At 28.8% G+C, this 24,948-nt stretch overlaps 4 protein-coding genes and 1 pseudogene across 4 annotated transcripts; all 5 read left to right on the forward strand.

Annotated features, from left to right (window-relative positions):
• The first annotated feature begins 1,537 nt into the window (after nucleotides 1-1,537).
• LOC149520587 (uncharacterized) lies at nucleotides 1,538-2,556 on the forward strand. The gene is made up of 2 exons (XM_089748220.1): nucleotides 1,538-1,555; nucleotides 1,670-2,556. The coding sequence occupies exons 1-2, from the start codon at nucleotides 1,538-1,540 to the stop codon at nucleotides 2,057-2,059; spliced, it is 408 nt and encodes a 135-aa protein (XP_089604346.1). The 3' UTR covers nucleotides 2,060-2,556.
• Nucleotides 2,557-7,781: 5,225 nt separating this feature from the next.
• On the forward strand, nucleotides 7,782-8,627 carry LOC149520588 (polcalcin Bet v 4-like). The gene has a single exon (XM_089766996.1). It carries the CDS (start codon nucleotides 7,941-7,943, stop codon nucleotides 8,250-8,252), a length of 312 nt encoding a protein of 103 aa, XP_089623122.1. The 5' UTR covers nucleotides 7,782-7,940; the 3' UTR covers nucleotides 8,253-8,627.
• Nucleotides 8,628-14,958: 6,331 nt separating this feature from the next.
• Nucleotides 14,959-15,580, forward strand: LOC149520589 (calmodulin-like protein 5). Its single transcript, XM_089748242.1, has 3 exons — nucleotides 14,959-15,234; nucleotides 15,337-15,343; nucleotides 15,465-15,580. Exons 1-3 carry the CDS (start codon nucleotides 14,959-14,961, stop codon nucleotides 15,578-15,580), a joined length of 399 nt encoding a protein of 132 aa, XP_089604368.1.
• A 3,139-nt stretch (nucleotides 15,581-18,719) lies between these two features.
• Nucleotides 18,720-19,360, forward strand: LOC149520590 (putative calcium-binding protein CML28). Its single transcript, XM_089767036.1, has one exon. It carries the CDS (start codon nucleotides 18,794-18,796, stop codon nucleotides 19,118-19,120), a length of 327 nt encoding a protein of 108 aa, XP_089623162.1. The 5' UTR covers nucleotides 18,720-18,793; the 3' UTR covers nucleotides 19,121-19,360.
• A 4,648-nt stretch (nucleotides 19,361-24,008) lies between these two features.
• Nucleotides 24,009-24,523, forward strand: LOC149520591 (calcium-binding protein CML37-like; annotated as a pseudogene).
• Nucleotides 24,524-24,948: the final 425 nt, after the last annotated feature.

The following is a 24,948-nucleotide window of genomic DNA, read 5'->3' on the forward strand; positions in this document are numbered from 1 at the left end:
TCAAATTCCAGTATTGTGGGTGGATTCTCTCAAGTCGATCCGTAATCCACACATAATTGCAACTTTGAATTACTTACAATTAGAAAGACAGTGGGAATGAGAGTTCTTTAGGCATAATTCAGTCCACATGATGATGCAAATGATCAAAGGAACCGCAGAGAAATAACTTGAATTTCTTACTAGAAGCACACTGATGGCCATGATTCATATGTAGTACTAAAAATTGCAATGATCAAATACAAGTACGTAAATAAACAGTCAACTGAATGTTAAATCAATAAAAATGGGAACAAATTAGACCCTGGATAAAAAAATCCTGATTAAAATATAGTTAGTCCAACCCCTCCCCCCAATAAATCTTTTGAAACTATGCTGCGTTGCTTTTAAGTTTCTTTCATTGTCCCATCTAAAATTCCTTTTCCACAAACCCTTTTTTTTCTCAAAACTGTGCGTAGGCTTTCGGCTTACTCTTCTGCAAAAATGAAAGGGTCAAGAATCACTTAAAGATGGCCACCAACGGAAGTTTATCTTATAGGAATCTTCTCAGCAATTATTATATCTCAAAGAATTTAACCAACCCTCTTCAAGATTCATTTTTGTGAAGATAGATATCCATCAACTCAAAGTTAGGTCTAAATTTCTTATCAAGTTTTGCAATGAAACAAGCCACTAAAATCCAGGCCGAAAGAAAGCATCTGATCCAATTCCAATCTACAATTATTTGGCATTAATTTTTTTTACGAAAAGGATTACAGTTTAAAGATAAAAATAAAAATAAGAATTATAGATATTAAAATTTGAATCTCAATTACATGATTTAGCATAATATTTTCTTTTCATAGCATCCGAAGAATTTATCAAAGTGGTTGAAGCAAAATTTTGTTCAGAAAATTTTAGACCTCTTCTCAAATGGAGAGATTCTTGGTCGGCTGCCCCATGAATAGAATTCGAGGTCTTTCCACCTGCAAACCTTGTCCTCTCATATTTGGAATAGGAACCTGACAATCAAATACTATTACATGAAATCATTTAGCAATACACAGTTTATTTGACCTGAGAATATATATCAAGCATATAAATGACGCTTGATTTACTCTCCTGCCATTATATAACATGGAAATTTTAATAAATAAATGCTTTTGTGGCATCTTTAACAACACCTAAAAGAAATTTTTTATATCAAGATTTTTTAGAATAATAGACCCTATTTCATGGGTTCTCTCCGCGAAATTTGATGATAAAGTAATTTATGCTCAATTAATTTTAAAAGTTACACGTTCAAAACAATATTATTATTTTTTTTATTTTATATGATTGGAAGAGTCAATGCCATAAATAATATCTAAATGATAATAAAATATTTGATGTATTACTTAAATTTTAAAAAAATTTATGTGATATTTGAAATATAAATTTATTAATTAATATAATACTTCTTTTTAATATGATTGACTTTAAATAAAGATCAATTTTTAAAATATAAAATCCACATAAGCATTCACTATAATTTAAAAATTTTTTATGATATTAACCATATATGCTAAAGCATATAATCGTTATCACCTAAATCTTTTCCACCCACCGAATTTCAATTTTTGGGGCCCTCTCTGGAGATAAGTTGGAATATGGAATTTACACAGAAAGCAGTAATGCTCTATATAAAGTATAGACCTCAGTTGAGGGAACCATAGCAAGGCAAGCAACTGTCTCTTACACGTACAACTTACTGTTATTACTCCAAAACATGCTTTGTTCTTCAGATTTGCCAAAGGGTATCCATGCTAGTTGCCAAAGGAAAACGGGTGCGCCTTTGCCTTTAACTGAGGCGCAACTGAAAACTATATTCAAGCAATCTGACAGCAACGGAGATGGGCGTCTTAGCAAGCAAGAGCTGAGGAATGCCTTCAATAGCCTAGGTTCTCATCTACCAGGCTGGCGAGCTGCTCGAGGGCTTGATCAAGCTGATAGTAATGGAGATGGATATATAAGCGACGATGAGTTAGATGATCTTGTTAAATACGCTTTCAAATGTGGCTATACCAAATACATCAGAATCTAATTGCTGATGACCGGCCAGGAATTGTACTTTCTTTTATTTCAGATCTTTCAGGAATAAAATGCCAACAAAATTCTACCGCGGATAAAAAAAATCCTGATTATCCAAACCCCCCCCCCCCCCCCCCCCCAATAGAACCGTAGAATTTATGCTGCGTTGGTTTCAAGAGCTTTCATTGTTCCATGTAAAATTCCTTTTCCACAAACCCTTTTTTCTCAAAAGTGTGCGTAGGCTTTCGGCTTACTCTTCCGCATACAAAAAAAAAAAAAAAAACCTCTATTTTTTCCTTTAAGAAGAGTAAAGGACATCAGTCAAGGGTTGCCACCAACAGATGTTTATCTGATAGGAATCTTCTCAGCAATTATTATATCTCAAAGAATTTAACTAACCCTGTTCAACTTTCATTTTTGTGAAGATAGATATCCAACAACTCAAAGTTGGGTCTAAATTTCTTACCAAGGAAGTTTTGCAATGAAATAGTTTACATGTAATTTGGACAAGCCACTAAAATCCAAGCCGAAATAAAGAACCTGGATCCAAATCCTGTCGACGAACACCTTACATGAAAGCTTCAATTGCCTAGATAATTTTTTGGTGAAGTAAATACTAAAAATAAGATAAATTTTTTGTTATTATCTTTCTAGTTTTTATTTTCTACTAAAAGAATTAATGATTAAAGATTCATTGGAGACCTTGAATTTCATTGAATTTTGCTTCTTTCATTGAATTTTGCTTCTTTATGAATTATTCTTTTAATATTTTGATTTTAAATTAAATTATTTAATTTACGATTTATGATTTTATAATATGTCATATGTGAATTTTCCTAATTATGACATTGAATAGTCATGAGTATAAAACCGAAATGAAGTACTTGCTAACTTTGATTATGAATATTTTATAACCTTGTTTTATTTTGGAAAGACCATGATTATGAAATCAAAATGATAAATTCTCGAGAATTACTTTAAAGCATAAAAAAATTATGAATTTATAAATCTTTTTTGGAAAAAAAGCAAGTATATGTCTTCTTATCATAAAATTGTATTTTATGATCCATATTCCATTATTGTATTTTATTGACAATAGAATAATGCATTATTCATATTATTTAATTTATATAATATTGTTTCAATAAAAAAATAAACATATTATTAAAGATAACTTCAATTTAATTGGAGAAATTATATAACTCTTTGTAACTAATTAAAATGTTTTCTATTTGTTGGGTGGACAGTTTCATGTATTTGATAATTTGGACACAAACTTTATATATAGACCTATTCATGGGTTGGGTTGGGTCAGGTTTAGGCTAGACTTAGCATGATATTTTAGTATTTTAAGTAAGTCCAGGCCCAACTTGATTTTTCGATGATTATTTTCTACTCCAACCCATTTTACATGTAATAATAAATGTCAAACCCATATAAAGCATTAGTATTTAAAATTGAAAAAAATTATAAATTATTAAATTAACTAATTTAATTAATTTTGATTGAATTTATGAGTTACTTGGGTTTGGGTCTAATTTAATTTTGTTGAATGCAATTTAAAATTGGACCATTGTTTTGTATAAAGAAAAAATAGACTTTATTTTATTATAAGTAATAAACCAAATGAACCTTATTCATTATAAAAAAATAAAGAAAATGGATTTTGTCCTATTATGATAAAAAAAATATTTTTTAATTTTTTGGTTGGATCTAGTTGAGTCGGGCCTGAGCCTTAAATGGTGAAACCTAAGCCCAGACCTATTTTTTTATCGGGTTTCATGTATTTATCCAGGTCCATTTAATGGACTTAATATTTATGTCCAAACCCATCACAAATTCGAGTAGGCTTTTGGGTTCAAACGGGCCATCTGGCCCATGAACAGGTCTATTTATATATAGTATTGCATTGTTATACATAAAATTATGTTATTCTTAATGACATGAACCATGGTGGATATAGTTTTAGTGTTCATGATAAAATAATTTTATAAGTATCCATGAATTGGTATGAAAGTCTCAAAAGAAAACTATAGAAAACATGAGTATACTAAAAAAAAATTGAGAGTAATTATATTTGACATCACTCTTTTTAATGTATATTTTCATATTGAGTTTAAATAAAAGTTTTGTAACTTTTATGAGAAGAAAATATTAAGATATAGAATATATTTGCTACTCCCTCTATCCCATTTTGTATTTCCCCTATTGATTTTTTTGGTCAAATGAATTCAACTTTGACCATTATTTTTTAAAATATTATATTAAATTAAAATTTATATAAATATGTTTTGAAAATTTTGACACTCAAACTTTATAAATCTTGTTGTTAAAATTTTTTTAAATTTATGATTTTAATAAAAATTATGGTCAAAGTTGAATTGATTTGAACCAAAAAAATCAATAGGAGACATGCAAAATGGGACAAAAAGAGTTGTTATCTTTCTTTAATAGTGGATTTAGAAGCTTCATACTTTGAAAAAAAAACCACCAAATAGTGAAAAGAAAAATAAAATAGCAACGTGTTTAAGCGTATATGATATCTTGATAATTGAATGAGATATAATGCATATTTGAGCATAGTAGAGGTGATAAGAGTCAAAAGAAATAAAATGGCCACCATAGTTTTGTAATTTAGTATAATTTTATAAGTAAATTATACAAACTAATAAGTTTAATATATTTATTATAGTAAAATCATAAAAAAAAAGTCCTTATATATCTTAAAAGGACTAAAATGGTTTGGTTTATCCATTTAGTTTATATAATTGTACTAGAAGAATAATTGTATTAAAATAGATAAATGTGTAGAAATAAAATGGTTAAAATTTTATATTAGTAAGTATAAAGTTGTGGGTCTTGTGGCCACAACCAATGCTATCTATTTCTTAAAATGACAAGAATGAAGCAACAATATATAGAGCATTAAATGATATGTAAAATGAAAATTTTAAACATACTAGCCTGAAGTGATTATATTAAAAATTCAATCTTATGTAAGGGTAATTACCATAAAAGAAAATTGAATTTCAAAATATTTTATTAGTAGTACTACAAGTAGAATGAATTTAAACCCTTACTGTTAGACACCAATAATGGGAACCAAAGTTTAAATTAATAATCTCTAATTATAAAGTTTAATTCATAAAAATAAGTTATTGTTATGTACTTAATTAAACATGTGTGATATCTTGATAATTGAATGAGATATAATGCATGTTTGTACATGGTGGAGGTGATAAGAATAAAAAAAAAATTACACAATAGTTTTGTAATTTAGTATAATTTTATAAACAAATTATATAAATTAATAAGTTTAGTATATTTATTATAGTAAAATCATAATAAAAAAGTCCTTATATATCTTAAAATGACTAAAATGATTTGGTTTATCCATTTAATTTATCTAATTGTACTAGAAGAATAATTATATTAAAATAGATAAATATGTAGAAACAGAATGGTTGAAATTTTATATTAATGAGCATAATCTTGTGGGCCTTGTGGCCACAACTAATGCCATCTATTTCTTAAAATGACAATAATGATACAACAATATTTAGAGCATTAAATAATATATAAAATGAAAATGTTAGATATATTAGCCTGAAGTGATTATATTAGAAATTCATTTTTATGTAAAGGTAATTCTATAAAAGAAAATTGAATTTCAAAATATTTTGTTAGTAGTACTACAAGTAGAATGGATTTAAACTCTTACTATTAGACATCAATAATGGAAACCCAAGTTTAAACTAGCAACCTTAAATTACAAAATTTAATGGGTAAAAACAAATTATTGTTATATGTTTGTTAAACACTAATAAAATCAATTTAAATTTTAGAAACTAGTGTGATCTATTATGTGAGAACAATGAGTTTTTTATACTTTTAATATAGTTTATTATTTAAATGTATAAAGTAATAGAGACATTATGAAAACTCTACTTATATAAGTACAAAAATGGTGCTGCTTTAACAAAAATAATTAATGTCTCTCTTATAAATATTTATGATAGGATAAAGACATAACCATAATAGTGTTAAAACGATTATAAACCTTTTACAGAAAAATAAATAAGTATTATGTATTATACCTTCAATTCTAACACTAAGAGTTAAGGTTTAATTATTAGATATCATTTAACTTCATTAGAATTTTAAGATATATATGCTAATTAAATATTTAAATTAAGAGATATATTATTGTATTCATAATATTTATTTATGTAAAAAATTAAAAATTAAGCACCAACATTCAAAACTAGTGAAGGATTTTTGGTAGTTTAAAATGTGATGTATCCAATATTAGATAGAAAGATTTAATTATTGATAAATAAAATTAATTTTGTATTAATTTTATTCATATTTTAAATAATTATATTTGAATAAAAATAATTATCATATGATAAATGATCATAACTATTTGAATTTAAGTAGATTATTATTCATAAAAATCATGATTATATCATTTAAATAAAAATTTATATCTATTCATTTATTATAAATAAATCTTTTAGTATAACTATTTTTATTACTTGTACTTGAAGAATTTTGAAATTTTTTTATATCTTAAAGATATAATTACTTTTAAAAAAATATTTTTCATGTTTCAAAGCTAAATTTTTTTCTATTACTTTTATACTTTTGTTTGTTTTTTTCTAACACTTTCAACATACTCTTCCGCACCAAAAAAAAAAATAATACTCTATTTTTTCCTTGAAGAAGAGTAAAGGACATTAGACAAGGCTCTGAAAGGGCAAAAGTGGTCAAGAATCACTTAAAGTTGCACCAACATATGTTTATCTTATAGGAATCTTCTCAGCAATTGTTATATCTCAAAGAAATGAAGAATTTAACTAACCCTGTTCAACATTCATTTTTGTGAAGATAGGTATCCAACAACTCAAAGTTACACCTGCTCCGTGAACAAGATTCGAGGTCTTCCACCTGCAAATATTGTCCTCTCATATTTGAAATGGGAATCTGACAATCAAGTGCTATTACATAAAATCACATGAGAATACAAGTTAGTAAAAAATTTAGATGAAATTTTTTAGAAAAAATTTATGAAATTTTTATCAAAAATATATAAATAAAAAATTAAAATTAAAAAATTAAAAAATCTCATCACATCAAGTGTGTAAAATTTTAAAAAATTTAATAAATTTTGATATATTTTTAAATAGATATTTTTAATTAAAATATTAATAAAATTTTTATTGTTGAATAAATATTAAATTTAAATTATAAATGATATTTTAAATATACTTTTACATATTATTGATTTTTATGTTAAATTTTTTGTTAATTTTTTAATTTCTTTTAAAAACTTATAAATTTTACTTGAAAAACTTTGTATAAATTTTTTTCATCCACAGTATATTTGATCTGAGAATATGTGATGCTTAGATTTACTCTCCTGCTATTATAAAACATGAAAATTTTAATGAATAAATGCTCTTGTGACACCTTTAACGAGGCCTAAAAGAAATTTTCATATAAAGATTTATGAGAGGGATCCCTTTTTTTTTGCCTTGAAACAGAGAAATCAAAACCTAATCTTAGATTTTCTTTTTCCAAATCATGGGTTCTCTCTGGCAAGTTGGACAATTGATGATAAAGTAATCTATGTTCAATTAATTTTAGAATTGACAGGCTCGAAAAAATACCAAATTCTTTATCCTATATAAGTGGAAACATAAAATTGTTATCCCCTAAATCTTTTCTACCCATTAAATTTCACGTCGGGGGCCCTCTCTCGGGATAAGTTGGAACATGGAATTTATGCAGAAAGCTAGTAATGCTCTATATAAAGTATAAACCTCAGCTGAGCGAACCAAAGCAAGGCAAGCAGCTTTCTCTTACACAATCTACTCTTATTACTCCAAAACATGCTTTGTTCTTCAAATAAGCCAAAGGGTGTCCATAGTAGTTGCCATAGGTCAAAGGGTGTGCCCCGTGTCCCTTTGCCTTTAACTGAGGCGCAACTGAAAACCATATTCAAGCAATCTGACAGCAACGGAGATGGGCGTCTTAGCAAGCAAGAGCTGAGGAATGCCTTTAATAGCCTAGGTTCTCATCTACCTGGCTGGCGAGCTGGTCGAGGGCTTCATCATGCTGATGGTAATGGAGATGGATATGTAAGCGACGATGAGTTAGATGATCTTGTTGAATACATTTTGAAATGTGGCTATACCAAATAGATCAGAACCTAATTGCTGATGATCTGACAGGAATTGTACTTTTTTTTATCTTCCAGAGTTTTTTCTTTTTCAACTTTTTGTTGTTTTCCTTTTTGGTGTCTTTTGTATAGGAATGGTCATGTGTAACTGCAACTTGCAGAGAGGAAGTAGAAGAGTAGCGCCAAACTTGGGGCTTACTCCAAACCACTTCTTTTAGGAGACGGCTTTATGCAAGCAAGGCTGTGGTTTGATCTTCACCAGTGGAATTTCCTTCTTCTTTTTTATCTCCTAAGCTTCAAACCACTTTGTTAAAAAAAATAACTCCTCTACAGTGTCATGCTGCTTGTAATATACTACTATTTGAATCTTGTATAATGTATAATCGTTTCTCATTAACTTCTTTTGTCTAATTTCATCACTCTCTAGCTAGTAATACTACCAAGGGTGACACAAATTAGGTAAAATCAATTTGTTTTTTCTCGGATTTAACTTACAGCTCTAGTTTCATAAAGGCTTCACTTCTTTCCTTCTCAGTTTTCAGTTAAATATTATGGTTTGGGAATAGTATGGCAAAGCAACTATGGAGAAAACCATATTGGGTCTATGGGCCTAATTATAACCACTCAAATTATACTTTTTTTTTTTATGGAACAAATTATACTTTTATGGTCAATCATGTTACAGTTTATGACATGTATCATGTGTTTGAATTTTAATTTTGTGAAACAAAGTATGGTTGCCAAGTTATTTCAAACTCAATAGATTGTAAAATATAAAACTAGGGTAATTTTACTATGTACATTTGAAAAGGGATTACTTAATTTTTATCAGCTTTTTTAATTAAGTTATATACCAGCAATTAATTAGAAATTGATCTACAACCACATATAACTTTTATTTTATGTATGTATGTATGCAAGATGATCCCACCTCTTTAAAGGAAATGAAAGTAGGCCAAAACTCTAATCTTCCTTCTCACCGATCCAATCGGTCTACACAATTTTAGCAACAACAATAAAAGAACTTTTATTCTTTAATTAAAAAATAATAATATTATAAATGATCTTTAAATTATAATAAAATATTTAATATAATATTTAAATTTTAAAAATTTATAATGTGATATCTAAATTATAAATTTATAAATAATATAGTACTCACCTTTAATGTAATTAATTTTAAATGATAACACATGACGAATAAATAATTTTTTAAATATTATATTAATTTAATATATTTATAATTCAAAAATCACATTAAAAATTTAAATATCATATTAAAATTTTCATTTTAATTCAAAATTATTCATAATATTAACTCATAAAAAGTTAGTATTTATATTCCTGGTCCATTAATTTTATCAACCTTTTTGGCCGGAATGTAATGGCCTAACCAGAGGTGTACCTAGGGTGGTTGCAGGGTCATGGCACGTCAAAATTTTTTTTTTACACCATTGTAGCAGAATATTTTATCTTGTCAAACAAATAATACCTAATCCCTTATTTCATAATAAAATTATTATTTGGTTCTTCCTTTCTCATATTACTGCCTTGGTCTCTGGACTTGACGTAATGGTAATTACCACAATCTCATACTCTTGTCCCCTAGCCACCAAATTTCAGTTTAATATTTTTTGGTTCAATGGCTACATTAATTTTTCATGAACTCCCCTCTTAAAGGCAGAATTTAATATTATCTCCTTTATTAACTTAGAAAAAAAAAAAAAAACCTTTTAACTAAAATTTTCTAGTACAAAAGAAATTATAACTTGAGAGTAGAAGAAAAGATTGTAATTGTACAAAGGAACGTGAGAATAATGCTTTTTATAGGCATAGACTACTTTCTACTCTTCACCTTCTGACAATTAGGGAACACATGAAGGTATGAAACATCTAGCGTCATATATGAAAATTTTAAATTCCATTATTAATTGATAGTACAAACATTTTATCTTTGAATTAAATGTTCAAGTTTTACTATACATGTATTTAAATTTAATGAAATACTTATAAAAATGTTTAACATTATAATTAATTATGTTAATGACGGAATACTCTATATATGGTTGCCAAATCAGTAGAATTTCACTTTCATTTCCTTCTCTATTGTTGTTACCTCAAATTAACTAAAACGATTACCCCAAAGCTCTATCCAAACAATGGAATTGGATAAATTGTGGTTTCAGGAGTTCTGTCATCATTTGACCCATGATTCCTTTTAGATTATAAGTTTTATATGTATATTATATAAAATTCAATTCAATGTTTTTTGAGAAAGGCTAGAATATTCGAAGAAAGTTAAGTTGGGTATACTTGATTTTTGGGTCGGGCAACGTTGGGCTTCCCAAAATATTAGTTCAAGAAGTAGTAATGCCTTTGATGTTGGTCCAGGTTCACCTGAAAGGATATCAACCAGCCCTGATGACATTTACATAGACAACGGATGAATTACAATCTACTATCTCAGATGGAAAATTAGGCCGAAGTGGCCCATGTTCGTTTCACATTCATTCATGATTCATACAAATAAGTCCTGTTAGAGGTAAATTTATCTCGGGCCATTGTGTGCTTTAAGTCATGATGTTTAGACCAACAAAGTTATTGTCAAGCTTGAAGAATAGGCTCATGAAACTCACAGTTTTCTTTTTAGATGGTCTGGACATGTCAATTTTTTTTTCTCTGTTAAAAATACGTATTTTAGATTGTTATAAAAGCCCAAATGCCATTTCACAAAAAAAAAAAAAAAAAACCCCAAATCCGGCTAGGATTTATATTCTTCAGCATTCTTTATTTACCATCACAAAGATATATAAAATCTCATCCTTTAGCTTAACAATGGCAATGATAAAATCTCTTGTTTGTCTACACGGATACAATTGGAAGTCTTCATCAACTATATTTAGCCACAGTGCACTTATCTTTGCGTAAGGTCCTAGAACAAAGAAAGCCGAAGAATTAACCTTCCAGGAAGCAGATCATTTTTGTATTAATAAGAGACTATATGTGGCGCCACGATTAATTGCTGCCCCACTTTTCCATGATAGTACAGGTGTTTAATATCAACGAATGAAGTCTTTTGCTGATCTTTCATGGTTGAAGATTTTGAATATGCCATTATATATAATAGAGTGGTCAATTGTATAAAATTAACAAGAAAAAAAGAAATATTTGGATGATTAAGTATATCTATAGGGAGAAAAGCTGCCATTTGCGATTCAGATTTTCATAAAATTATAGTTTAACATTGACATGATCCATCTTGTGAAACTTTAGTGAGATCACAAACTGACATTTGATAACCTTAAGAATGCCTTACTGAAGAGTGCATCAAACATTTCCCATGAAAATTATTCAAAATTTAATTGAAAAAAGGTAGTAATTTTCAAACAACTGGTATGGAAAAATTTAATCATATAGGTGATATGACAGTGATAACTACTAAAGAGTAAAGAATATAATATATATATATATATATATATATATATAAGTGGAGAATCGGATTCCTTCTCCGCATTTACATTAATATCGTTCCTTATATACCGTGTAAAGTGGGAGTGTCAATTTGAAGCATGAGATTCCAGTTCAATTCTCTACGCAACTTCTCTTTCCAAGAAGGAATCCTGCCATGCCAAGACCTCTATAAATAAACCCGTGGCTTCCCAAGCCCTACATATCGCAGAAATTTAGTTCAACAAACGAAAAAAAAAAAAAGATCAGCTAGTAATTCGCCCGAATACATTTTCCCAAAAAAAAAAAAAGAAAAACAAATTTCCAAAAGATTAAACATGCGTAGATCATTGATTGGTTCATCAGGATCATCGAAAAACAAGGAAGAGTTGAGGAGGGTATTCAGGCAATACGGGAAAAAGGATGACCAAGGTGAAATCCGACTCTACAAGAACGATCTGAAGGATGCGTTTGATTACCTCGGAGCTCTTTTGCCTGGGTACAAAGCTGCCTCGGCCCTCAAATACATTGATACTGATAACAGTGGATACATCAATGGCGGTGAAATTGATGCTCTTATTGAATATGCTTACGGCTCTGGGCTTCGTTAAGCATATGTAGTTTGCCATAGTGCATAAAATATATCATATATAATCGTGTGTTCTTTTTGTTCCACTAAATAATAAATGTTTTTCTGAACCGTACCATGCAATTAGATGTTCAACTTTTGACATGTAAATGCAAGTTGATGTTATCTTAGCATGATGTTTGTACAAGGAAAGAGGAATATACTGGCAATTCCTCTTTTTATTTAATTAAATAAATAATATTGTATAATTATTTGCTTTTGCTACAGTTTTAATTTCGTATTATCATTTTTTAAGTCAAATTAAGCAAGTTTCAAACCAATAATTTGGTTGGCATGAGTATCTATCCATATAAATTAGAAAATAATTTGGTTGGAAGTAGGTGATAAAATTCCTAATTAAAAGGAATTGTGGAGGCTTCCATCCTTCTATGAGCTCAAGCATGGATGAGCTCGTAATCGAGGAAAAAAGAAACGGCAGGGAAGGGTTCTTTCCTTCCAAAACAAATTACTAGAACAAGTACTGCAGCTCAAAAACAAAGAAGAATCACCAGGAAAAGTAAAATGGTTGGAAGACAAAAGATAAATTTCTAAAACAACTAATTTTGAGATTAATTAATAAGCTAGCAACGCCAAGCACAGGTCCAAATTGTTATACAACTTATTTATCAACTGAAGTTTCATTTGGATCCTAGAGATTCTCATCGTTATTCATTGACATGTGAATTCTATTTTGCTTGTATACGTGATGGTTGATATTAGTTTGTTGAAGAAGAATTAAACATATCAGAAAATAGGCTATTTTCGTATAACCCTCTTACTTTAATAATAACTTTTATTATTTTAGTAGTCAACAATTTGGGTTTACAAATGAATCCAGGATAAGTCTTCAAGACCGGACCAGGAACACCTAATTAGGGATGGCACTAGCACAAGTTAAAGTAATCTTTTGTTCATTTTGATTTCGATATGATTTCATAAAATTTACATTCAAAATCAAAACATTATTTTTTGTACCCAATTCGATCCTATATATGCATAAAACCAATCCGATTCGAAATTAATTTAATAATTTTAATATAATATAATATATAAATATAAAATTAAATAAATAATTAAAAAATATACTCAACCCAATCCTAAATCAAATTTTAAAAAAAAAAAATTAACTCTATAAAACCAGATCAGATAAGACAATTTCATATAAATTTTGTCATCCTACTTCCAATTGTGGCCATGAATTATTATAAAAATAGCATTGTTCCTACCATGATTTTCCCATATGTTACGTCACATCTATTGAGACCAAAGGATTATTTTCTTGCACACATCTCACCGAAAGTGAAGGAATCCTGCTTCCCATTTTGAAAAGCAATTCTATTACCAATATTCCTGTTCTTTTTTTCACAATAACAATTGGAGAAATGGATTTTCAAAGAAAGAAAGATGCTATTTGATTCGTGGAGAGCGTTCATTTTCTACAAACGAGTGGGCATAAAAAGATGCTTCAACTTGATCTAGAAGTTGATTTGATATTGGAAGGATAACTACCGAATACTGTAGTTGCAACAGGCTTTACGTTTTAACGTTCTAGATCTCGTATAATACTGTTCTAGAACTTTTTTTGAAGCCAGATTCTTGAGTACTCGTATATCAACAGTAGGATCTACTGATGATTATTACTGTTTAGTCAAGAGTCCGGATCCAATTTGTAGAAGAAGATGCCTTTTTTTTTCCTACCAAAGGAAGAATTCTTGCGGTTTATATATATAAGAAATAACACTATCAGATTATCTGTTTACCTAGCAATACTACCCGTAGTTGTTGGAAAGTGAGGGTGGATGATTAAACGGAGAACCTATTCCCTCTGTGGCTCTGTCCTCTTTTCATTTGACATAAATATTTTTTCATTTTTCAAATATATGGTAACATCTTAATTATGTCACATTGAAATATTTTGAAGATTTATTGTAATATATAAGTTAAGATTTAAGTTTGTATTAATGAGATATTTTTTATAAAATAAAATCATAAAATTTTCAAATCAAAACAGATAATATCTCTTAAGTTAAGTATAGATTTTTGTATCTTAAAACAATCACTAATCATAATGGATTTATATACTACACTATAAGAATTACTTCTAAAATCTTAATACTTTGTGTGACCCTAATTCTATATGTTTTGTATTAAATTTGACAAGTATGTCAAGTTTTAACATAAAAGTTTTATATAATTTCAATCATATATCGGGATATTTTGATGATCCATTATGATATTTAAGTTTAAACTTAAGTTCATATTTATGAAATATTTTTTATAAGATAAAATTATAAAATTTTTATATTAAAACGAATAATATTTAACAGTTTAGGTACAATCTCTGCATATACCTTTAAATTTTAGTAGTTTTTAATTTTTTTTAATAGGATTTATCTTTCAATTCAAACCTTCGTAAACAAGATTCATTCCATCGATGAGAACAATAAGTGGAGCTAGCCTTATTGGTCGCTGGGGGTCTATATAAATCCTTGGCTTCGTACTCCCTAAGATCACAAGTGATCCATCAGGACAGCAAAGAGGAATTAGAGCCCTGCCTGTTGTATATAATATAATCTTCTCTCTCCATTGAAGTTCTATACTAGTATATATATATATACTGCCGATCTACCTGATCGAAATCCTTCTAGACAACATGGTTTACCACGTTCCGAAACCGAAAGGCGACTTGTCACGCACGACGGCTAGTAAGCAGGAGCTACGGAGAGTATTCCTTGATTGTGATGTGGATGAGAACAGTATCCTCACAAGGGAAGAGATAAAGAACGCGTTTGATCGACTCGGTTCGCTGTTCCCTGGTTTCAGAGCTTGGAAAGCACTCAAACATGTAAATAAAAATAGGGATGGGTGCGTCACCCTGGAGGAGCTTGACAACCTCATAGAATACGCTTATCAACTTGGATACTTCAACGTTAGTTAGTTAGAAAATTCCGTACTTTCCTCATTAGTAGTATTTCTAATAAATCGTTTGCATAATTGATGTAAGAATTAATATTCCTGTACGATATTATAGCCTGCAAGTTTCAGGTTTTAAGCTTCTGATCTTATGCATGGTGTTATAGGGGCAAATCGAGTCTTGCTATCAATTAATTTAATCATGTGGGTTTTCCCAGATTCTTTTGTTTTTTTTCTGTTTTATAGGTATCCATGCAGTTGATCCGAGAATTGCATTTACAGTGATTGGAATCTTACACATTAATGCTGTGCCACTATTGACTTTGACTGGAACTGACATCAGCCCTTGGTCGTTAAAATGACATCTTCTAATATCGTCATGATCAACAATGATATTTTCCCTAGAATTTTACTTAAAACAAACAGGGCCATAAGTTTTCAAAAAAGAAAGATGTTGCTTGAGTGCTTGTCTTTTCATTTTTCACGTGCCACTGGTAAAGTAAGATGCTGGATGCTTGATGTTTATAAAGTTCAATTATTTGATTTTAGTAAAGTATGCCAATACAATCAATCCCAAATGGAACGGGATAAGAAACTAAAGTGGAGCACTGCCACTGGCTTGCCGTTGCACAATGTGATTTGGATGAATAAAAAATTGGAAAGAGAATGCAACTAAAGTAGAGCATCTGAGCCCATCTAATTTTGAGTAGGATATTAAAATAATCTGTACTCAAATAATTTCAATCTGTCTGATTAGATATGAGAGATTTTTTTAAAATTAAGAGTTAGAGATAGAGAAACAGATTGAGCATTTTTTTAAAAAAAAATAAGTTGAAAGCAGGTTTTAAGGTATTTTATGTCAGAATATATAAAAATATATATTTTATTATTTATTTTAATATATATATTGATAAAATTATTATTTAATATTTTAATTTAAAATATTAATTTAATAAAAAGATTATATTTATATATAATTAAAATATATTTTATATTAAAAATAATATTTTATTAATATAATATTAAATTAAAATTATTAAATTAATTTTAAATAGACAAATTGAATGCAAATTATATATATTGAATCGAAATTGAATACTAAAAATAATAATTAGATGTTAAATTGAATCAAAATTAAATAAGATTTATCAAAAATCAGGTCCATCGGGGTGAATAAGGCATTGTCATCCCTAATCATATCATATAATTATATTATAACATATAAAAATATTTAATAAAGTAATCAATAAGTTGTTGATTCAATCGACTAAGATCGTTCTCCTCGATGAAGAGATCTTAAATTCGAGTTTTGTCGGTGATCATTTGTTGAAATCATTTCGAATACACGACTTGCAACTACCTATCTTAGGTAATTAAGTAGCTTATCTACTCCTAAATTTTCTTACAAAAAAAAATTAATAAAATTTATCACGTAGACATTTAGATAGATATCTTCTTGTTTTGACACATGGATAATACCTATTATACACGATTTAAATTCAGATATCAAAATTTTTAAAAATAAAATTTTATCCAAATTATCTATAATTAATTCTCTATTATTTTTTCTTAAAAATATAAAATCTCAATAAGTTATAATAAAAATATAAAACTTAAAAAAATTAATCTTATTTAATTAAAATTTCATCTAAAGATCTCTTTTTAAATTTAAAATTTTCAAATGAATATTTTTATTTTGGTAACTCTCTTTATAATTCTTTAATCTTTTTTTTAATTCAAAAATATAAATATCACTTATTATATATTTTTTAAATTCAAGAGATATTGTAATCAATTTATTATAATTTGATGTCTTAATTATAATATATGTATTAAGTATATTTTTAATATATAAGTAATTAAATAATATTAATTTATATTTTTATACATATTTAAATAAATAAAATTAATCCTTATATTACGCCAGTAGCAAGTTAGTTATCAATAGAACAGACTATTCATACACTAAAATCAAACTTACGTGTCAACTTGTTGCATAAGATTCTTTCACAAAGCCCATGGCTTCGAGATTCAATCCCTCGTAGAGTCGCAGCTACCTAGGGGTCTATATATTAGTAATTCCATGGCTTCAATAATTCCCAAGATCACAGCTCCAAGAGAGCAAAACCAGCCTCTGATATCTTTCCCTGTTAACAAATTCACAGCCAAATCTTAAAATCCTTTAGACAAAATGACACTTAAGGCATGTTCAATTCCCCCCCGGGCCTTTACTAAGCATGAGTTACGGAAGTTTTTCCTCGATTTTGATGCTAATAAGGACGGTTTGCTCACCAAGGAAGAGATAAAGAAAGCGTTTAACAAGTTGGGTGCGGTTATCCCTGGTTACAGAGCTTGGGAAGGATTGAAACGTGCTGATGCAAATAAAGATGGATGCATCAGCCACGACGAGCTTGACGACCTCATAGACTACGCTGACAAACTTCAATATTTATATACACCCAGCTCCTAGAACCCATTGCTGCAAATGGTCTTCAGATGTTTTTGGAAATAAATGATTTGAAAAATGTTTGCTGTAATATTTAAGAGTGGTGTACTACTTGTAAGTTTCAGCTTCTTTACATACTAGTTATATATGGTTTAGAGGAGTTGCATATCCTGCTTAATTTCTATGTGATCAAAGCTCTGATGTACAAATTTTAACTGCTGAAATATAAGGCAATGTGGATTTCTGGACTCTTGCAATCAAGATCAACCTATTGAAAACTATGAAAAATTCTCTTTACTTGAAAGGGAATGTATGCCAATTTCCAACTACAAAAAGGCAATTCTATGATCGACCAATCAATTTTTTCCTCTTCTTAAAGGTGTTGGGTTTGTCTCTGATAAAAGTTGGGAAATGAATTTGAAGAACAGTGATGTTTCTTTAGCCCTTGCGCATTTCTTTGGACATTTAATCTAAAGCATACAAATGGTATTGATAAATGGCATCCCACAATAGTTGTTGGGTTCCTTTTCACAACTTTGTAGATTTATAATATCTAAATTATTCGATTCAGAACTGATCCAAAGTTTCAGATTCTAACCGTTTTTTTCTTTTTTTTATCCTTTTATTCTTCCACTTTTTTGCAATCTTAGAAAAAATGGTCCCAATTTTGAAAAGCAACCCACAATTCTTATCTGCTGCATGTTTGGATAACAGCGAATAAAGAAACAGAGTTTCCCATGCAAACAGGGGATTCTCAATTTTTCTTCAAAAAAGTAGTAGCAGTTTATCAACAAATTTTCTTTGCAATTTTGTTTTTCTCAACATGTTCCGTGAGCCAAAAGGGTAGTTTTTCCTTTTTTGTTAAGAATCATATACTACAAAATATCAAAGGCATCTATAAAGTATTATACCAGCATATGGAGTAGCATGTAAATGAAATGAAAACATTAAATTTCAGATTCCGCACTTTAAATTTCATTTCTGACCCTACCAAATCCTCCTTGATAAGTAGGAATAAAGAAACAGTTTGTAATTGTACAAATGCAGGATCTATATAAGCCCCGTCATCCATGCTTTACAAAATCATACACAAAGTCAGGCACAATCCAAAATTCTTTAACACTAAAGGATGTTTCTTTTCCATAACAAGGAAACAGCTCAAAATCCTGTAAACAAAATGCCATTTTTTCGCCATACCACGGATAAGGTTGCACCGATCAACTATAAAGCAGAGCAGATTCGGAAAATTTTCCTTGAGTGCGACGTTGATGGCAACAAAGTCCTGACCAAGGATGAGATAAAGCTTGCATTTGATCGGTTGGGTGCCTATATTCCTGGTTATAGAGCACGGAAAGCACTCCAGCATGCTGATGCCAACAATGATGGATGCATCAGTATGGAAGAGCTCAACGATCTTGTTCGATATGCTAGTGGACTGGGATACAAAATCAAATAGAATAATTACATGCACCTTCAATTTACAATATTTTTTATGTCCAACTAGCTAGCCCGTATTTTATGTTTTTCAAGTATCAAATTTCGAACTTAAAAATTAATTCAAGTGGTTCATATAATCATCTTTAAAAGATAAAATTCAATAAATCTAAAACTGTAGCTTCTTTTGTAAATATATATATATATATATATTTAAGTTTCAGTTTCTCCCTTAATGTTTGAGGCCTATAGCCCTCTCTTTCCTCTTAATTTTTATGCTTGAAATGTTAATATAAGATATTAAGGTGTTTACAAACTCCTCCCTATGTTATTAGTAACAATATATTTTCTGAACATTAAGCTATTGGTATTTCAATTCATGAACATGGTTAGCCTAGTGATAGAAAATGATTTAACTTGAGATAAAGTACAAACCTTATTTATTCATTCTTTTGTTCTAGATAATTTATGACCAATGGAGAACATTTTCTTTCTAATTATTCACTAATGAAGAATAAAATTGCTTTTAGGATTTCATTGTAAAATATAATATAATATATTCATGATGAGATTCAAAATCATAAACATATTTAATTTGTAGTAGCATTTTTTTTCCTTTTGTTTGTGTACTCGAAGGGTAAAAATTTTATCAAAGGAAAACTAGCTAGAATGCAAAACAAAATTCTTTCTAAAATCTAAAAACATGTATAAAAGTTTCATTAACAGTGAAAAAAAATCGACGCCATCAAATGATTGAATTCAAAAACTTAATTTTTCATAATTGAAAATTGTATAAAAAATAGTATTAGATTTTCTAATTTGACACTATTGTAAGTAAGAGAAAATAAATCATAATGACCTTGTCTCTTCTTCAAAATATATATACATGTAAACAAAATTAAATAAATTGTTTAATTAATTACTGTATTTTATGTATCGCGTTTGATAAAAACACTAACGACTTTTTTATATCCTTATGCTTTCCAAAGTAAATTTGGACCAGGGATTGGGATGCAATTATGAAAGAACCATGAATCTCTCTTATTCAGGAAAAAACAAATAAGGAAAAGAAGGAAGAAGAACCACGAACGATTAATCCCATTCGTTCACTTTTCCCTTTCCCCTATTTTCCCGACGTCACTCAAAGTGATGAAACAGATTCTTAGCCCTTGGGTACGTAGCGCCTAGCGTTCGTGAATTCAACTGGTGCTGGTTCCACGCGTCAAGTCGTCAACGTCAAAATTTGAATCATACTAATTGGAGAAAATATCTCGTTTTATCTTTAATTTATTACAAATTTTTTAATATGATCTTAACTTAAAAACTTTTTTAATTAAATATCTAAATTTTAATTCTGTGTATTAAGTTATTTTAATCTCGTAACATTTTTCGAATAATAATGTAATATTTTAATATTAATATGGATGACGTGTGATTGTCATCTAACAATAATTTATCTGTTATGTATCATTTAAAAAAAAAATTAAAATTTTATTTTAAAAACTTTTTTATTTTAAAAAATAACATATCACAGTCACATCTTTAATTACATAATAATTACGTGTCATTTATGTTAATATTTAAATTTCACATCAATATTATTCTAATAGTATTAAGAGGTTGTGATAATTTAATACACAAAAATAAAATTTAAATAGTTGATTTTTTTTAGGTACCACATTATAAAAAATACAATAATTTAAGAGTCAAATTGAGTATTATCCCTATTAATTACATTATATTGTTTGTTTTTCCACTATAATACTATTGATTAACTAGTCTTTATGTTCTCTTCACAAAAATAAACGGTGATCAATGTATAACTTCTCTTCTAATTTTGCACAAATCAGTTCATAAGTTTTTTTTTTTATTATTTAAGGTTATCAAATTTGAATTTTAAATATAAAATTAAGAATTTAACATTTTATTAACAACTCATGAACAGTTGACAAATCAGTTCATAAGTTTTGCTATGCTTAATGTAACAGAAAAAACTTAATGAATTACTACATGCTCAATTTATTAAAATAAAGAAAGAAACTATGACATGTAGAAAATATCGAAGATAAGCATCAAGCTAGAAAGTGGATAAGAAAGATAAACCATCCCACCCAAAAGCTTCCTCCTGATAGGTAGGAATAACATAATGCCTGCGAGGCAAGGATGAGATGATACCCTAAACTCGATGCTTTAATTCTCTTAGCACTTGTGAACATTATTCTTTAAATTTTTGCTGAATTATGTTACGGATTAAATGTAGTTTACAAATATAAATTATTCAAGATATTTACTAAATAAATAAATATAAGAAATTAACATCAATACGTTGTTGGAATAATGCATTATCCTATAAATAAGACAAGGACATGTTAACATGTAAAGTTTATTTCATACACATAATAATATCATATTAACATAAAATTTATTATTTTTAATTAATTTAAACTTTGAGAAAATTTTAATGTAAATTTTAGCTTACTTTTATTTATCAAATAAATTTACTTAATGAAACTATTTAAGTGAAAGTTGAGTTCTTATTTTTAAATTGAATAAATTTCATTAATATTTATAATAAAAAATTTTAAATTGAAAATTTAGAAATATAATGAATATGGATGTTTATTTTCGTCTGTTCAATCCAATAGGTTTTAAAATTTAAATCTAATACTTACAATTTCTTCTTCTATTTTAAGTTATGATCTCTTTCATATTAAAAAGTAAGTTATACAGATTATAGAAAGATAGATTATAAATATAGCTATATATGCATAATGCACAAAAGGAACACATCAAATTAAATTAGTTAGAATATAGAGTAATTAACAGTAAAATTAATATTTTATGCCATGTTGTTAAATGCTACTACTATTAGGAAAAGCCTGACAATTCGAAATCAGAATCTCCATTCCCATTGCTTTAGAAAAGGCCCTTGAATTTAGGTTCTTCCTTGGGTAATTCAGATATGAGAATAAGTAAAAATTATTCATTTTTTTGTCTCGTTGAATCATACTGTTGCAATTATGCATAGAACTAGATTCCTAACCTGAAAAGACCCTGGATTCCACTTCTTAATTCGTTTCCATGTTCACAGCTACTAGTTACTTATACGAGCTTTGCTTTTATTATAGTTTTGGGTTTACTTTTTAACTAATTCTCTACCTTTTTCTCCTAACCACTTCCGTCCTTGTCAAAATCAATTCCATATATTCCCTGCTTCCAAAGTTGATCACAAGAAAATCTGCCACAATTCACAAAAAAAAACTCATGCAACTTGCCCATCTTATTGTATATGAGCTTAAGGTTAATTAAATTTCTGGCTCTTAACAAGTGGCCAGAGAGTTAAATAGCGACACAATAGTGGAATAGCAACTGTTATTTCACGATAGCACCTTCGATTGCCACTGTTATTTCAGAAAAAAACGTTTGCGATTTGAAACACACTCAATGTGGTGAATTGCGATCGCAACAAAACGTCGTAACGGGTAGTAACAAAAATAACAATCTGCTATTGCCGTTATTCTCATTTTTTGTCTATATTTTTTATTTAAAAAAAAATCAATTAAATCAATTCAATTCGTCTAAATTCATCCTCAATTAAGATCAAGTGTCGAAGAACAATCAGTTTAAAAGTAAAAGTAAATTAAAATTACTTTTTTTAATTGATCTGTAACTAGAAGGCTGAAAGGTTGTGGGCTGTGAGTCGAGTGTGTGTTGAAATTGGTGGTGAAGGAAGGAGGTAGAGACTGGAGAGTCAATTAGGAGAGGTCGAGAGGGAAAAATTTTACTGATTTACTAATTTTGGGGTTTGGGTCTTTGTGAGAAAGACGAGAAGAAAAAGAGTGAAGAAGAAAGGTGAGACCCTGGAGGAATGGAGGCTGGAGTGTATGGGTACCGAACACTAGATTGAAGGCTGAAGCAGAAGGGTTTGGGGGGTAGGGGCGGGTGAGTAGGTGAAAGCCGAAAGGAAATGAAGACTTCCGAAAAAAAAACAAAAGAGAAATTTGGAGGGATATGGCAGGTGAGTGGGTTTGATAAATTGATGGGCATTAATGCTAACTGGAGCGTATGTTTGAGGGGTTGAATGGGGGAAGGGAAATAGAAAATTTTGTAATTTTGTTATAATATTGAATATGATTTTCTTTCGAGCAAAAATTTGGTACAAAATAAAATATAAATATATTATCATAATCTTCAAAAAATTGTGAATGATTTTTTAAAAAAAAATAAAATTATAAAGTGTCATAATTTATTTTAAAAATCATAAAATAAAAATTATTATTATAATTATTATATTTTATAATAAATTATATAAAACTAAAAAAAATTTATAACCACAATAATTATAATAATTTTTATTTTTGGTAATTACGATAAACACAGTACAATAAAAAATATGACACTAATCACAATTTAAATTTCTATGAGTGGCTTTCTCGATTCTCTCATAGAATTTCACATTTACCCTCCTTCAAAATTAATTTTTAAAGATGCTTTGAAGAACAAAGGCTTGCCTTCAGAGAAAAATGAATATTGTATAGTTGATTGACAGATTCAATTATACGACTCAATCAAATTTTTTGTTCTCTTTCTACATCAAATGGTAGTTTTTTTGTACTTTCCCTTCACGAGAATTTATAAAACCATTTTTCAAAGTTTATTTAATATTTGATAATTGGCCTTATTTTCATCGTCAAATTAGGACCTAATATAATTTTTTCTTTTACTTTCTATATAACCGATCCTAGAGTTATGGGCATAATTTTCTTCTTGTAACAGGTGATATGTGATGTTATTTCCGTGAAAGAAAAGTGATCAGATTCTTATTCTAGGACCTAAATGAATGATAGAGATTTATATTCTAATCTTAATTTAACTATTAAACTTCTAAATTAAAAGTGAATTATGGGATAAAAAATGAGTAGAACAAGCAGCATAATTTGGGGTGAAAGCTGCAGTTCTCAAGGACTTTCTCATCTGTTGCGAGCATTGAAAATACATATTTATAATCTTGTAATCAAGAATAGAAGCATCTCCATGGATGGAAAACGTATCATCACGATGGATGAGTTCAAGCTATGGTTAAACAAGTTTGATGCAGATAAAGATGGCAGGATCAGCAAAGAATAACTCCGGAATGCTATTTACGAAACAGGGGGACGATTTGCCCGATGGAAGTGCGGGCGTGGGATACGATCAGCAGATGCCGATGGTAATGGCTTTATTGATGAAAATGAGATAAACAACCTCGTTGAGTTTGCAGACAAATATTTGGGTGTCAGAAGTCTTTATTTGTAGTAACATTATGCCAAGGAAAAGAGGTGTTTAGTGTTACTTCTTCCCTTCTCTGATCCTGTCTGTGTGATATGAGCCTGCCTTGGGCAATAACAGATGACCAGCTTTGAAGTTTGAACAAAATTATGTACCTCTACGGATTAATGATTTTCATTTTATGCTTGTGGGTTTGCAATTTAATAAATTTTAGACAAACATGTCAAGCTTGTTTTTGAGATGGTGTTGATGTGAATTTGGGGGGAATTAGGTGATCAAGTGAATATTTTCATGTGATTCTAATGATCTTTTTCTTTATTTTCATAAAGTTGAATCAGGGTTTGAATCAATTTAAGCTGGGTTAACAGAACTACAATGATTGAAACTCTTCTATTTTCGTTTGATTCTTCACAGAATCAGAAATCAGCCCGAACCCTTAACCTTTCATTCTGATGTCCGATACCCTAGACTCATTAATTCCAAGAAATAAAGCCGTCGGGGATCCAACTGTTAAATGAATTGGCAGATGTCCTTTTTTAATGACCCTTATCAAGGATACCAGCTCGACAAGTTTTGTAAAAT

This window comes from Durio zibethinus, chromosome 1, assembly GCF_047325235.1.
Source record: "Durio zibethinus cultivar Kanyao isolate XHJ-2024 chromosome 1, ASM4732523v1, whole genome shotgun sequence".
Taxonomy (NCBI): domain Eukaryota; kingdom Viridiplantae; phylum Streptophyta; class Magnoliopsida; order Malvales; family Malvaceae; genus Durio; species Durio zibethinus.

What these genes read in the sequence shown, in the direction of transcription:
- LOC149520588 (XM_089766996.1), top strand. Translation starts at nt 7,941, where the DNA reads ATGCTTTGTTCTTCAAATAAGCCAAAGGGTGTCCATAGTAGTTGCCAT.
- LOC149520589 (XM_089748242.1), top strand. Translation starts at nt 14,959, where the DNA reads ATGGTTTACCACGTTCCGAAACCGAAAGGCGACTTGTCACGCACGACG.
- LOC149520590 (XM_089767036.1), top strand. Translation starts at nt 18,794, where the DNA reads ATGTTTCTTTTCCATAACAAGGAAACAGCTCAAAATCCTGTAAACAAA.